We start from the raw sequence: 15,445 nt of genomic DNA, 5'->3' as shown, positions 1-15,445 counted from the left end.
GTCAGCTTTTGCTTTATTGCCTCTACTGGTCTTTAGTTTTGCTTGTCTATCAGTAGAGGTCCTTAAGAGACTATGTTCTAGGATTTCACACTAAATTATTAAAGAGGGATATAAAAAAAAAAGAATCACAACAAAATAAGTAAAATTGATAGCAAATAGCAGGTTCTTCTGATGGCTGTCACTTAATTATATGTTGTTAATAGAATTCTGGTCCCTCAGATGGTTGCCAGTAGCTTGTAAGAAACAACTATAACACTCATTGATGGGAAGATCAAATCACATAATTTAGAAACTGTTTTAGTCTTCCAAAAAAGTTACAGTTTTACAGTGTGCCTTCTACAGCGTGGGATTAATTTTGCTCTTTGTACCAAGTACAGTGCTGATTGGAAATAAATGAAAGGTAACAAACGTCACTGACTGGGAAAGAAGATACCTTGAGACAATACACTTGGGGAAAACCCATGTTAGGGAGCTTTAGGCTGGTGATGAAATCTTATTACTCTAACTTTTATTAAATATTTAAAATTGAGTAGTGTTTTAAAAATAGTAGCAATTACTTCTTCTTCTTAACTAGCTATTTAATTTTCACCCTCATTTCTGTTCTTGGAGTTATATTTTCACAGCTTTTCAGCAGCAATTTCTATAACATGTAATAAAGGCTTTATAACAGGCTGAACTATAAACCATAAAGGATAAACACAAAAGTACTTCCTTAATAGATACAAGGTAAATCTTATGGAAATGTAGTGGCTAAAAGTGTGAATGCTTAAAAATATTGATGATGTAAAGCTGGTATTCCAATTTTAATACCAAAATTTTGATTTAAGATAATTTTTCATGAGTTGTGACTTTGAGTTTGGCGAGGGGAAGGTAAAATGAAAAATTCAACTTTGGACAGATGAATTTTTTTTGTAATTATGCCTTAAAATTTTTATTCTGGATGAGTATTATAAGCAGAAAGTTGTCCTTTTAAAAGTTGGTTTTTAAAAAACCATTAAGTGGAACTTCAAGTGCGGTTTGTGTGTTAAAGAAATGACCCTGTTTCTCCAAATAACAGAATTTGGTTCAGAGTGGTCATAAAGGAGACTGTGTTAGGAGCCCATTAGCATAACAGACTCCTTCAGAACTACCATCTGATAAATAATGATGGTAACTTCAACAATTATCGTTTTCCTGTATCAGTAGTAGGGTTGGGTACTTAGCTTTTATAGATAATAAAATTTATACTTATTAAACATAAGTAAGAGAAGTGAATTTTCTATACAAATTGAAAAGTTAAATAGAGTTTCAATGTATTTTATTCCTAACTTAAAAAAAAACCCAGATATCCTCTTGAACCGCTCTCAGCAGCTCTTCTCAAGTTGCACAGCCAAGTTTGCAGATGGACAGCAGTGCTCCGTGCCAGTTTTTGACATTACACACCAGACACCTCTGTGTGAAGAACATGCCAAAAAAATGGTAAGTTCTATAACAGGCCTTCAAAATTTCGATAACTATTCACTGTAGGAAATACTTTGTGGCTTAATACAAACTGTGAGTGCATGTAAATCACCGAAACAAGTTTCGTACAACAGTTTTTTTTATTACCTTAAGATACATCTTTGGCTGAGCCCAGTGGCTCACCCAGCCACTTTGGGAGGTTCAAGCAGGAGGATCACTTGAGGCCAGGAGTTTGAGACTAGCCTAAGCAATATAACGAGACCCTGTCTCTACAAAAAATTTAAAATACAACTGCCATGATGTGGCGTGCATCTGTAGTCCCATCTACTCGGGAGGCTGAGGCAGGAGGATGGCTTGAGCTCAGGAGTTCGAGGTTGCAGTGAGCTATGATAATGCTACACTGTAACTCCAGCCTGGGTGACCTCGAGACTTTGTCTTAACAACAACAACAAAAAAGGATACACTTTATTACCTTAAGATACACAATTTATACATAGCAGATTTTTAGACTCTCTCTGTCCTTCTCTAGGTTTTTGCTTTTGTATATACAATTCTGCAAATGTCTTGGATATTTGATAATTTTGGTCAAAAATCAAACCTTTCTATCGTTCTGTTGAACTTAATTGTTGTTTTAGTTAATGCTATTATCATAAACCCTAATTAGTTCAGAATACTTTGGAGGAGAGACAAATTTGAATTAGGGAAATACCTGAATTATGTAATCATTTAAAAAATAAGTTCATTTTTATTGTTTCACCCATCACTTATTGTAAGATAATTGTGCTACGTACTTATGTACTAAAAAGTCAAGTAAGATACTTCCTGCCCTCTGTACACATTTTATGGTTTTCAGGGGTGCATCAGGTAAGGGAATGGGCATTAGACCAGCACTTACTAGTTTAAGGTTGTGATCCTGGTTTTAGCCACCAGCTAAATGTATCGCTAGGGACTCATGATTCAACCTTTTCTAGACCTCAGTTTCCATGTATCTAATTCACTAGCTTCTTCCCCAAGAATTTCTTTTGTTTTCAAAGTTTCTTTTGTGGACCATATGTTTTGAAAAGTACATATACAAATGTTGAATAATTATTGTCCATTTTAATTTAAAAACATTTAAAATATGGGCATTTTTGTTAGCTTATTCAGGCTTTGTCATGAATAAGGAATAATTTCTAGTGCTTTTTGAATCACTTTTGTGGACCTTCATTGATGATTTCACAGAGCCTTGGTAATGTGGACTCTGTAGCTTTCAAGCCACTGAAGTAAATGGTCCTAGCTGTATATTTTTATTTTAAAGTTATGCCATTTCAGCATACTTCTAAGAATAGGAAAATTTGTTAAGTAGGGAAGCTATATAATTTAGTGTCTGCTTCAGTGATTTAAAGGACTGAATTTTTTATTCTTGCAATAACGTGTATTATGAATGCTTTTAAAGAAATTTAAAGCAGTTTATTCTTTTCAGTTGGTTAAACATTCCTACTAAGGCAGAATCAGTGAGGCAAACCTAAGGTTGAATTAGTGTAATGTAGATTAGTCATAAAATAATATATATAATATAATAAAATAAAATAAAGTACTACTTAAATAATAATATTAATTTGATTTGTAAAAAGTCTTTACAATGCAAATTTTCGAATGTGGTTTTCTCTCTGAAGGCAGTTGCAGAATCTGACACTGGTTTGAACTATTTTTGTTTTAGATTAAAAATGACATAAGAAACTGTGACAAACACTTGTATCCCATCTGTGCCCCTCTGAGAGACTTATACCAAGGGACAAAAACTATGTGCAAATCTCTTGACTCTACTTTCATATTATATCCTGAACCCAGACACATTTTGCCAACCTCATTGCTACCATCCTAGCCCTTAGGTACCATCATCTTCGTCTGACTTATTGCAGTAGTCTCCTAATTGATCTCCCTTTTCTTGCCATGCCCCCTGCCGCCACAGGTGGATTGTGTGGTGTGTGTTGTGTGTTCCACTTTCTTTAAATTAAATTCACTTTCAAGTATACAGGGTTATGAATTTTGACAGATGCATACAATTGTATAACCACCACCATAACCACGATAAAGAACAGTTCCATCACCTCCCAAAATTCTCTTGTGCTACCCCTGTGTAGTAAACCCTTTACTGCGTCCCTACTGATCTGTTTTCTGCCTCTATAATTTTGCATTTTCCAGAATGTCATATAAATTGAATCTTACAGTATATAGCCTATAAAGCAGGCCTTTTGGAATATGTATCTGATCATTTTAGTACCATGAAACCTTTTAATGGCTTCCTATCACATCTAAAATCAAATTCAAAATTTTTACTATGGCCTATGAGGCACTTTCTGATCTGGCCCTTGCAACCTCTTCAGCTTCATCTCACATACCTCTCCTCGCTCCTAGAGTTACAACAACATTGGCCTTTTGCTGTTTCTTGGACACTGTAAGTGTACTCCCACCTCGAGAACTCTACACTTTCTCTTCTTTTCCTGGAATGTTCTTTTCCCAGATTTCTACTTGGCTCACTCCTTCCTTTCATTCAGGTTTCTGATCAAGTGTTGCCTCATCAAAGAAGTCTTCCATCTGCCTGTTACTCTGTACCCATACTATGCCTCATTTTTCTTCCTAACATTTATCTAACATTCCATTACTCTTTTTTCTTTCAGAATATTACAGAGGTACAAATGTTTTGGTTACATGAATTGCTTTTCTACAGCTTGAGTCAAAGCTGCCCATCACCCAAATAGTGTACATTGTACCATTAGGTGTGATTTCACCCATCCCCCCCCACCTGTTTGATTTCCGTTTGAGTTTTACTTCCTCATGTGCTCATGAGTGCTGATTGGTTAGTTCCAATTTAATAGTAAGTACATGTGATGTTTGTTTTTCCATTCTTGTGATACTTCACTTGGGAGAATGATCTCCAGTCCCATCCAGGTTGTTACAGAAGGTATTAATTCTTCAATTTTTTTTTTTTTTTTTTTTTGAGACAGAGTCTCACTGTGTTGCCCGGGCTAGAGTGCCATGGTGTCAGCCTAGCTCACAGCAGCCTCAAACTCCTGGGCTCAAGCAATCCTACTGCCTCAGCCTCCCGAGTAGCTGGGACTACAGGCATGCGCCACCATGCCTGGCTAATTTTTTCTATATATTTTTAGCTGTCCAATTAATTTCTTTCTATTTTTGGTAGAGACAGGGTCTCGCTCTTGCTCAGGCTGGTCTTGAACTCCTGAGCTCAAACAATCCGCCTGCCTCGGCCTCCCAGAGTGCTAGGATTACAGGTGTGAGCCACCGCGCCCGGCCCAATTTTTTTTTTTATGGCTGAGTAATACTCTATGGTATACATATACCACATTTTATTAATCCACTCATGAATCGACGGGCACTTGGATTGATTCCACACCTTTGAGATTGCGAATTGTGCTGGGATAAACATTTGAGTGCAAATGTCTTTTTGGTAAAATGGTTTTTTTTCCTTTGGGTAAATACCCAGTAGTGAGATTGCTGGATCAAATGGTAGGTCTACTTTTAGTTTTTTGAGGAATCTCCATACTATTTTCTGTAGAGGTTGTACTAGTTTGCAGTCACACCAACAGTGTGTAAGTGTTCCTTTCTCTCTACATCCACACCAGCATCTGTGGTTTTGAGACTTTTTCATAAAAGCCATTCTCACTGGAGTTAGATGATATCTCATCGTGGTTTTCATTTGCATTTCTCTGATAATTAGAGATGTTGAGCATTTTTCCATTTGTTTATTGGCCATTCGTCTATCTTCTTTTGAAAAACTTCTGTTCATGTCTTTTACCCACTTTTTAATGGGGTTGTTTGATTTCTTTCTTGTTGATTTGCTTGAGTTCTTTTTAGATTCTGGTTATTAGCCCTTTATTGGATTATAACATGCAAATATTTTCTCCCATTTGGTAGGTTGTCTGTTGCTGTGTTGATTGTTTCCTTGGCTATGCCATTATTTATTAATTTGTTTGTTTATTGTCCATATTCTCCTACTAGAACATAGACTTCACAAGAGCAGGAACATTTTTTGTTCATTGCTATATCCTTAGTCCTTAAAACAGAAATGCTCAGTAAGTAATTGCTGAATGAATTAATGGTCAGGCACATGGTTGGGTGGGGTTAAGATTCAGAGCTAGACTTGGTCACTGGAATGCGGCAGCCATCGTTAGAAGAGCGTCAAGCTGCAAGAAGTCCAGGCTGGCAGGCAGAATGTGGTATTCCAGCAGGTATGAGATCATACAACAGATGGTAAGATAGTAACTGCATTAACCTGACACAGTGGTAGAATGAGACAATGAGAAAGTTGGGAGTGAATTTCACCTAGGTAAATGAACAGTTGGCATTAGAAAAGCCTCCAGGAAGGAGGGGCTCTAGCTCTCTGGAGGAGCTAAAGGAGGGACTGCCCTGAGCAAGGCAGGGCATTGATCATGGGCAGTTCTGTGTGGAGTACCTGGCATCGTACCAAGAATGCCAGGGAGGCACTAGGCAGGAGCCAAAAACCACAACCAGGTGATCATCAGGAGTCCTACAGGTAGGACTTGTTAATCTTGGGGCGAGCTCTCTAACTTCCTCCTGCCTGAGATCAGCACTGGGGCCAGAGGGAAAGACCAAAATGGATGCTGAGCACAGTGCTGGGCACTGATAGTTGCTCATTTACTATTTGTTGAATTAAATAGTGGACGTCATACAAGTAGACCTCAAGTGTTGAGCTAAAAAGAACTACGGAGTCGAGGAAGCAGCCTCTTTCTTTGTTTTATAAATTTGTGTGTTTGTGTCTTAAGAGTCTATAATTATGTTTGCATTTAAGTATTTGAGTGGGATTAAACTTCTTTTAGATTTCCTAAATTTATGCTTTAGTTTTATTTTCTTGTTTTGAATTTGATGCCAGTGATAGTTATAGTGTATTTAGTTATAAGAGCTATTATAGAATCAAATCAGGTGGCATCAATTGCAAAACCCACTGTTTTTATATATGTTTTATAATGCTGCCAATGATACCATGCTTTCTTAACAGTTAAAATTTTTGTTTTATACTTATTGAAAGAGTTTTTTAAAGACTTATTTAGATATAGGTTTTGTCTTTTATATCACTCCTGGTTTCAGCTATACTATTTGACATGTGAAAGTCGATATTTTCTACACACTTCAGTTATAACACAATTTCATCTACTCTGTAGTTATTTTCCTTTCTCACCTTGTTGTTGCTTTGCAGGAAAAAAAACAACAAAAAAAAGGAATTATGTTCATTTCTTCAATAATGAATATCTGCTTTACTAATAATTTTATACCCTGCTGCTCTTTGTGTCTTTCTGCACACACAAAATTTTTTCCTCCATATACAGTATCAACAGTGCACATACCTTAATTCAAACAATGCCAATACAATGAACTGTAACCAAGTTTGGGCGTGTATAGGCAGTGCCAACTATAATGACCTTCACCTGGCTGACAGAAATTGTAATATGCCAATAATTGTAAAATGCTTCCATATTACAGACATATTTTTAAAATGTAGATCTTGGAATTGATGAAATATGGCATCTTAATTCATTTGCATGGCTGTAACAAAGAACCATAGAATCAGTGGCTTATAAACAACAGAAATTTGTATCTTACAGTTCTGGAGTCTGGATGTGAATTAAAGGAATTATTTTTTGTTTATTTAATTATTGTTATACGTAGTTTTAGGCATAAAGTATGTTTTAGGTATTGTATAGAATATTAAGAGATAAAAGTATTTTTTTTAGATAGCTGTTAGGTTTTTCCCAAGTTATTTCAGTTTTTAAAAATCCACTTATTCATTCCAAAGGATAATTTCTTGAGAGGAGATAACTCCCGTAAAGTTCAGCACCAGCAGCAGAGGAAACCCAGGAAAAAAACCAAGCCTCCTGCACTTACCAAAAAACACAAGAAGAAGAGAAGGCGTGGACCTCGCCGACCCCAAAAACCCATTCCCCCTGCCGTCCCCCAAGGGAACCTCAGCATGCCCACCAGCGTCTCACTGCCAGTGGAGACCTCTCAGATCCGGTCAGTGGTGGCACTGGGATTTACTTTCTCTTTATGTTTTCTGGTTGTTCTCAGAACATCTAGCTTCATGTGGATACCATAAAGTAGGCACTAGGCTACAAAAGCCATTCAGCATATCAGCCTAGACTTTTTACAGTTTGGGGTACAAATTTCATCTCTATCTGGGCTGTATTAGATCTGAAATAAAGCTTTTGATTACAACAAAGAAAAAAGATGCTCAGCTTTTAAAAATTCCAACAGAAATTCCGTGTATGTTCCAATAGAAATATTCCATCAGAAATATGATGCTGGCCTGGGAATGGTGGCTCACACCTGTAATCCTAGCTCTCTGGGAGGCTGAGGCAGGAGGATTGCTTTGCTTCTTTTGTGTTTTTTTTTTGTTTGTTCGTTTTGAGACAGAGTCTCGCTCTGTTGCCTGGGCTAGAGTGCCGTGGCGTCATCCTAGCTCACAGCAACCTCCAACTCCTGGGCTTAAGCAATGCTTCTGCCTCAGCCTCCCGAGTAGCTGGGACTACAGGCATGTGCCACCATGCCTGGCTGATTTTTTCTATATATATTTTAATTGTCCAGCTAATTTCTTCCGGGTTTTTTTTTTTTTTTTTTTAGTAGAGACGGGGTCTCGCTCTTGCTCAGGCTTGTCTCGAACTCCTGAGCTCAAATGATCCACCCGCCTTGGCCTCTCAGAGTACTAGGATTACAGGCGTGAGCCACTGCGCCTGGCCGCAGGAGGATTGTTTGATGTCAGGAGTTCCTCAGCAAGAGCGAGACCCCGTCTCTGCTAAAAATAGAAAGAAATTAGCTGGACAACTAAAAATAGAAAAACTTAGCCGGATGTGGTGGCACACACCTGTAGTGCCAGCTACTCAGGAGGCTGAGGCAGGAGGATTGCTTGAGCCCAAGAGTTTGAGGTTGCTGTGAGCTAGGCTGATGCCATGGCACTCTAGCCCAGGCAACAGAGCGAGACTCTGTCTCAAAAAAAAGAAAAGGAAATATGAGCTATTAATTTTGGCTGAGTTAAGCATTTTGACCAGGCGAATGAGGCTTCTGTTTCAGTAAGCATTTCAATTTTACCTGTTGTTTATTTCATTTTTTAAATTATTATTTTGAGCAGATTTGAAATTCTACTAGAAAGTATTGACATACTTAATACACCAAATTGTGACTCATTCTACTAATTTGAAGTAAAAATATTATCTAGTAATGTTTGTTGACTCTTAATACATGGGTAAGGGTTGCAGAAATCCGTGCATACAGTGAGGTCTTTTTGCAATGCCTCTGCTTTCAAATTTCCTTCTCTTAAAGTAGGAGAGGAGACACTTAAAGTTAGGATTTCCTATGTTTGGACTGAATGCAAAAAGCCTGAAAGACAGTAGCTTCTTTTCCTGTTGGATGCACTTGTCTCTGTGACACTGGTGCGAAGGTATGGGGTGAGGGGGGCCCTGGGGCCAGCTGTGCCATTTTTCCCATCCATGCCCTCTCTCCCAGGAGCCCATCCACGCCAGAGCTGAGTGCTGATGAGTTGCCAGATGACATTGCCAATGAAATCACGGACATTCCACATGACTTGGAATTGAACCAGGAGGACTTTTCAGATGTCCTGCCACGGCTGCCTGATGACTTACAAGATTTTGATTTTTTTGAAGGTATGGTCAATATTTTCATTCAAGGACCTGGTTTTATTTTATTTTATTTTTTCATTTTTTTTTAAATTTTTGTTCTTACTATGAAAACTTCATTTTGAAGGGTCCCGGTTTTAAAAATGAGCTTATAAAGGCCGGGCTCGGTGGCTTACGCCTGTAATCCTAACACTCTGGGAGGCCGAGGAGGGTGGATCGTTTGAGCTCAGGAGTTCGAAACCAGCCTGAGCAAGAGCGAGACCCTGTCTCTACTAAAAATAGAAAGAAATGAATCGGACAATTAAAAATATAGAAAAAATTAGCCGGGCATGGTGGCGCATGCCTGTAGTCCCAGCTACTCAGGAAGCTGAGGCAGAAGGATTGCTTGAGCCCAGGAGTTTGAGGTTGCTATGAGCTAGGCTGATGCCACGGCACTCTAACCCAAGCAACAGAGCGAAACTCTGTCTCAAAAAAAAAAAAAAAAATGAGCTTAGAAGAAAGGAAATGGTTTTTTGAGATTGTTTGAAGTTTTCCTCTTCAAATATAATGTCTTTCACTGTAGATAGAAAACAGTACCGCTAAAGCTATTTTACCCTTTTCAGATGATGAGGAATGTGCAATTTGTTTAGCCATCTTATCGTTTGATAGCTAGGTTTATAACTTTGTTCCTTTAAAAGAAATAAATTTAGTTTATTTTTGAACAAAATTTATTGAGGTCTTTTAGAACTTGCCCTGATTTTAATACCCCACCCTCAATTGGAGTACACTTTCCCAAAACAAAGTTTGCCTAATCCCACCAATTCCCCAGTGCTTTCAGGGGAAATCTTTTATACTCTTAGAATGTTTCTTTCACCATTAAAAATTGGGTATTTTCATGCTGATTAATCAAGTTCCTAACAACAGATTTTTTTTTAATAATAGAAATGAAATCAAAGTAGATCTGTGGGCTTCCATTTTGTGAAAATTAGTTAGAAATGGGAAAAGAATATGGGGGAAGGATCAGAGAGTAAAGCAGAAGCATTTTGAAAGATAATCCATGAAATGAACCGAGTGCTTAGAGTCGTGCTAAAGTTGATGCATGAACTTCTGTGATCCAGTCTTCCATGGCTGCCCTCCAGCAGGAGGGTCTAGGAGTAGAAACAGCAAGGCGGGCCTGTTCTGTGCAGCCTTTGTCCCACATCTGAATTGATATGTTTTCTATTTTAATGACATTAGTATAATTTTAGGCAAAAACCTGTATAATCAAATACTTACTGTGAGTTTTAAATTGGTAATCCTTAGAGTTCCTAAGAATTTGACACTTGTATTAGATGGTTTTTGAGAGTATTGTAAATAAACTGAAGATGATGATTCAAGTTTCAGGATAGCTGCCATTTCAGACGTGTCCTCTACATTAATTTTTCACTTTTTCCTTCCAGTCCAAATCTTGGAAACTTAGTATTGTTTAAAATAATTCACATGTATGATTTATGTGATATAGAACCGGTAAAAGCTCTACTGATTCTCTATGGCTTTTGTTGACTCAGGGAAGAATGGAGACCTCCTCCCGACTACCGAAGAGGCCGAGGAGCTTGAACGGGCCTTGCAGGCTGTAACTTCTCTCGAGTGCCTGAGTACCATTGGGGTCCTTGCCCAGTCAGATGGTGTGCCAGTCCAGGAGTTGTCAGATAGAGGAATAGGGGTGTTCTCCACAGGTACTGGAGCTTCAGGAATCCAGTCCCTGAGCCGAGAAGTAAACACGGACCTAGGGGAGCTATTGAATGGGCGTATAGTACATGATAATTTTTCTAGTCTAGAGCTGGATGAGAACCTGCTCCGTTCTGCTACGTTGTCTAACCCACCTACACCCCTGGCAGGGCAGATCCAGGGGCAGTTCTCTGCCCCAGCCAACGTTGGCCTTACTTCTGCCACTCTGATCAGCCAGAGTGCACTTGGGGAGAGAGCCTTCCCAGGACAGTTCCATGGACTTCATGATGGCAGCCATGCCTCCCAGAGGCCACATCCTGCCCAGCTGCTGAGCAAGGCAGATGACCTAATCACCTCACGACAGCAATACAGCAGTGATCATTCACACTCCTCGCCCCATGGAAGCCATTATGATAGTGAGCACGTGCCGTCTCCCTACAGTGACCATATCACCTCTCCCCATGCAACATCTTACTCTGGTGATAATATGGCAGCTACCTTTTCAGCGGAGATGCCCATCATGGCGCAGCACCTGCTCCCAACCCAACTCGAGGTGCCACTTGGAGGAGTGGTAAACCCCAGAACTCACTGGGGTAATCTCCCTGTCAACCTTGGAGATCCCTCTCCATTTAGCAACCTTCTTGGCGCAGATGGACATCTTCTTTCTACTTCCCTATCCACACCACCCACCACTTCGAACTCAGAGACCACACAGCCTGCCTTCGCCACCGTGACCCCCAGCAGCTCCAGTGTGCTTCCGGGGTTACCGCAGACCAGCTTCAGTGGCATGGGGCCTTCTGCTGAACTAATGGCCTCCACCTCTCCCAAGCAGCAACTCCCTCAGTTCAGCGCAGCCTTCGGCCACCAGCTGAGTTCTCACAGTGGCATTCCTAAGGACCTGCAGCCCAGCCACAGCTCTATAGCCCCTCCTACAGGCTTCACAGTAACAGGTGCCACAGCTACAAGTACCAATAATGCATCTTCTCCCTTTCCCTCCCCTAATTGAGTGTGTCTGTGTGTTTGCAGGCAGGTGGGGAACCTGGTGTTTTCTATCTTTGTTTCCTCTTCAGCACCCCTCTCCCCTTTTCCTAAAGAAGATTTTAAAAATAACAGATGGGGATTCGAGGGGCACCCCGTTCCCAGTTCAACAAGTGGCCCTGCAGTGGACCTTGCTTCAGTGTTCACATGTGCTCCTCAGCACTGGTGCTCATTCCCTCCTGGCAGGTCTACTTGGCCCCAGTGGTTTCCCTAGTGGTTCAGCACAGTGACTGGATAGGATGGATTTTTAGCAGCAAGTCCTAGAAGTGGAAGATACCTCAGATTACCAGTGCCCTTTACTATATCGTAGTATTCAGATCAATGCTTTCCATTCTTTTGCCAGGTTTTTACATAAGTGGTTCTAGATAGAATGAATCCTATTAACTGAGTTCCAGTGTAAGAGATAGCAAATGGTGCGTGGCAGGTTGAGGTTCTGACTTAGCACCAACTGCTAAATGTCACAGTGAGGCCAGGATTCCATTCCTAATTGTGATCATGTTTAACTAAAAGAAGAAAATTTGTCTTTTGACTGCCTGTGAGTATGCGTGTGCTCATGTGTGTGTTTTTGTGCAGCGCAGGAAGCAACTGTCGCATTGGTTTTTTTTTTTTTTTCCTCCTTGTAATGAGTATCAGGCTCTTAACTTTTCTCCTTATCTACATCTCACAACCCTAATAAGATTGGCCATTCTTTTCCACTGAGTTAACTAAAGTTTCCTGAATAGGGAGGGTGGTGGTCTGGTTGTGTGAATAGCACAACCTTTTTCTACTAAAAGTTACCCCAAGAAGAAAACAGAATACAAAAAGCTGAATTCATGTCAGTGACATGGGGATGTCATGAAAAGCTTGTCCGGAGTGACTGCAGGGTTGTTGAGGTTCTGGGGCCTGATGGTCACTTTGCCTTTTCAGACATACGTTTGTTTCTAAGTCCCTCTCTCATGGAATACATTTGCAAGATGTAATTAAAGAAAATGTACTGATGTGAAAAAGCAGGATAGGTCAGATAGATTTGAAAAGATGGGATCTGTGAACTCCTTGATCCATCTTTTGCTTTTGAATTTTTCATGTTTACAGTAGTGATTCTTTGGTAAGATTTGTAAAATGTTGAAGACACTTGTAGAATCAGTGTACCAGTTGTGAAGTGATGTGTAATATCGGAAGGATACACATTTTAAAGTTTCTTTCAAAGCAGAATATGGAAATTAGATACAAATTTTATCCACCCTTTGGTACTTTTAAAATAATTTAAGTACTTAGATTTAAGTAAATTTGGAAATAGTTTTGGTAAATTTTTTTAAAATACCAAGATGTTAGGGTTAAAAGTCATATTGGGTAGTTTAGTAAGTTGATGACTACGAAATGAATATGTGGGGTTTCTTCTTGCCTGCCTTTCTCCCCGCACCCCCAGAGAAGGGTAGAACTAGATTTTAAAGGCGTTTCTGCTCTGCTTTTGCTGAAAGTTTCACTGTCCCTTGAGATACCATTGGCTATTTATACCTGAGTCTAGTCTAATTTACATATATATATTTTAAAAGTTAAGTAGAGAGAACATATCTATTAATGATGTGGTTCAATAATTCATTTGTCAGGGAATATTTGATCTTAATTCCTCTCTAATAGGTAAAGATTTAGATGTATTTTCCTACTTCTTCCTATGTGTAATCTCTTTATGCCATGGTAGTTCTAACCAGTCTCTTCTTTTGAAAGCGTTTCTTTCTCTGCTTTTTAAAGGAATGATGGTGATCAGCAGGCATTATGCAGATAACCACGTGCCTGAGATCGTGGAGGGGAAATGTCACATGACTGTATGAGATCATTATATGCCCTATTTTGTATTTATTGAAGTTTCTTTTTGTGGGCCAAAAATATGTTTGTAATATATTTAATTTTTTTTAATCATGATAATTGATTGGAAGATTTATTTTTAATAGCTTTGCCTTTTTTGCAGATTGAGAAATTTCTAAATTATAAATTATGTCACAAAGCAAAATTATATTTGGTATCACCATAAATTTCTATTCTGAACGGTGAGAACAGGTAATTTGAGTATTTCTCACCTGTGAACCTCTGTTAGTAAGCTTTTTTATTTTAATGTACTGTAATAAAATGATTATGAGTAGTTACCTCTGCTCAAAAGTGTCATTTAGTTTGCTAAAGTATTTTCACAACCTGTTAAAATCGTCACTAGATAACTGTCCATCCCTAGCAATTCGGTTTAGTCTCCATTGTGTACTAATTAGAGGTTGTAGCAGAGCAGCAAGATGACTTCCTCATCAGCCTTTCTTTGACAGTGAAGGGAAAGCCATGGGTAGTCGATTTGAACTTTTTCTGGCTATGTATCCCTTGTGTTAGCTGCTTAAAATTCTCCAGTTATCAAAACTGAGTTTGCAGTAAGTTGCACGTTTTATTGTTTGCAATTTTCTGTTTTATGTGCATTTGAAAGCAGACCTCTGCTTTTAGTAAGGAGGCATGAAACAAACGATCAGGAATGTTGCCAGTTACAGCTTCACACCAAAAACTTTGAGTAAATACATTTTTGTTTAGATGCCCATGATGATAGCTGAGGAAAGGGCACTCTTACAAAGTACCAGTGTAGACTTGAGGAATTAGCAAAACCAAACCTTTCCTCTCATTTCATCTACTTCAAAACAAATAAACAAGCTTGCAGTTTGCTTTGCTCTTGCTGTTTCTTGTGAGTCCCTTTTTGGAAGAGAGAAGAACATCTGTAAGCCCAGAGATATCTGTTATGTGTTTCTTCTAGTTAATGGAGCAATTCTAGTCTATTAGTAGTAGGTTTGCTATTAATATGTGAAGAAAGGAATGAAGTTGTCTTTTACTCCAGAAATAGAAAAATTAGTGTCTTTTAAAACAGCACTTAATGCTATCATAAGGCAATACTGGAATCAAAAACAGATCTTACATAAGGGCCTAATTAGGTGGAAACTAGCTGTTATTCTAGTGTTAAGCTCATGAGAAATAGTGGCAAAGAAGGTTCATTCTGTTTCTGCAGTTCTTTGGGACCATTTATAAAGGCCAGTTAGATTGTGTTACTGTGATTTAATTTATGAAGTTGCTGCAGTTAATGGATACATTCTGTGCTCTGAGAATCTGAATTTCATTCTAATGTATGATACTCCCTGGCAGTGATCTGTAGCATCTGAAGGAAAAATGGGCTTTCTCTCCTTTACTCTCTCTACATAATTATTAATATTATTTTAATTAAAGTACTTAAGGCATTGTTTTTTTCTCTGTAAAAATGGCTTAGCAATTTGCACATGTGGGTAGGTTATGTAGCTAGTAAACAACTCATGATAGTAAGTAGCAATTATACTTAACCCACCAAGTGACAGACTATGCAATGGAAAAATTTTCTAATTATCGTCGCATAGCTTGTACAGCAAAGGATTATTTTCTCTAGTAACCTACTGTGTGTGATATAACTGCTTTATAAATGATTTCCTGAGCAATTTCATGTTGGCAGGCAGTGTGGTGTGTCTAGTGTCCCTCTCTGAGATTATAATTTAATAAGAAGCTTATAGTAAGTATGGAGATCAAGTTGAAAAGTACTTTTTTTTTTCCCCTTAAAATTGGTGTTACTGTCTTTAGTGGCTTAAGGCTAAAGAAAGCTAATACTTTAT

At 38.7% G+C, this 15,445-nt stretch overlaps 1 protein-coding gene across 1 annotated transcript in view; it reads left to right on the top strand.

Annotated features, from left to right (window-relative positions):
• The window catches only part of INO80D (INO80 complex subunit D), a 43,164-nt gene extending 31,140 nt beyond the window's left edge, over positions 1–12,024 (top strand). The window contains exons 7-10 of the mRNA XM_012661222.1: positions 1,325–1,458; positions 7,253–7,470; positions 8,956–9,113; positions 10,613–12,024. Coding sequence (XP_012516676.1) covers positions 1,325–1,458; positions 7,253–7,470; positions 8,956–9,113; positions 10,613–11,778 — 1,676 coding nt within the window. The 3' untranslated portion in view covers positions 11,779–12,024. The remainder of the gene's footprint in view (positions 1–1,324; positions 1,459–7,252; positions 7,471–8,955; positions 9,114–10,612) is intronic.
• Positions 12,025–15,445: the final 3,421 nt, after the last annotated feature.

The sequence above is a fragment of the Propithecus coquereli genome, unplaced genomic scaffold, assembly GCF_000956105.1.
Source record: "Propithecus coquereli isolate 6110/MARCELLA unplaced genomic scaffold, Pcoq_1.0 Scaffold70, whole genome shotgun sequence".
Classification (NCBI taxonomy): domain Eukaryota; kingdom Metazoa; phylum Chordata; class Mammalia; order Primates; family Indriidae; genus Propithecus; species Propithecus coquereli.
Note: the sequence above shows the minus strand (reverse complement) of the source record. Positions and strands in the feature narration are given on the sequence as shown.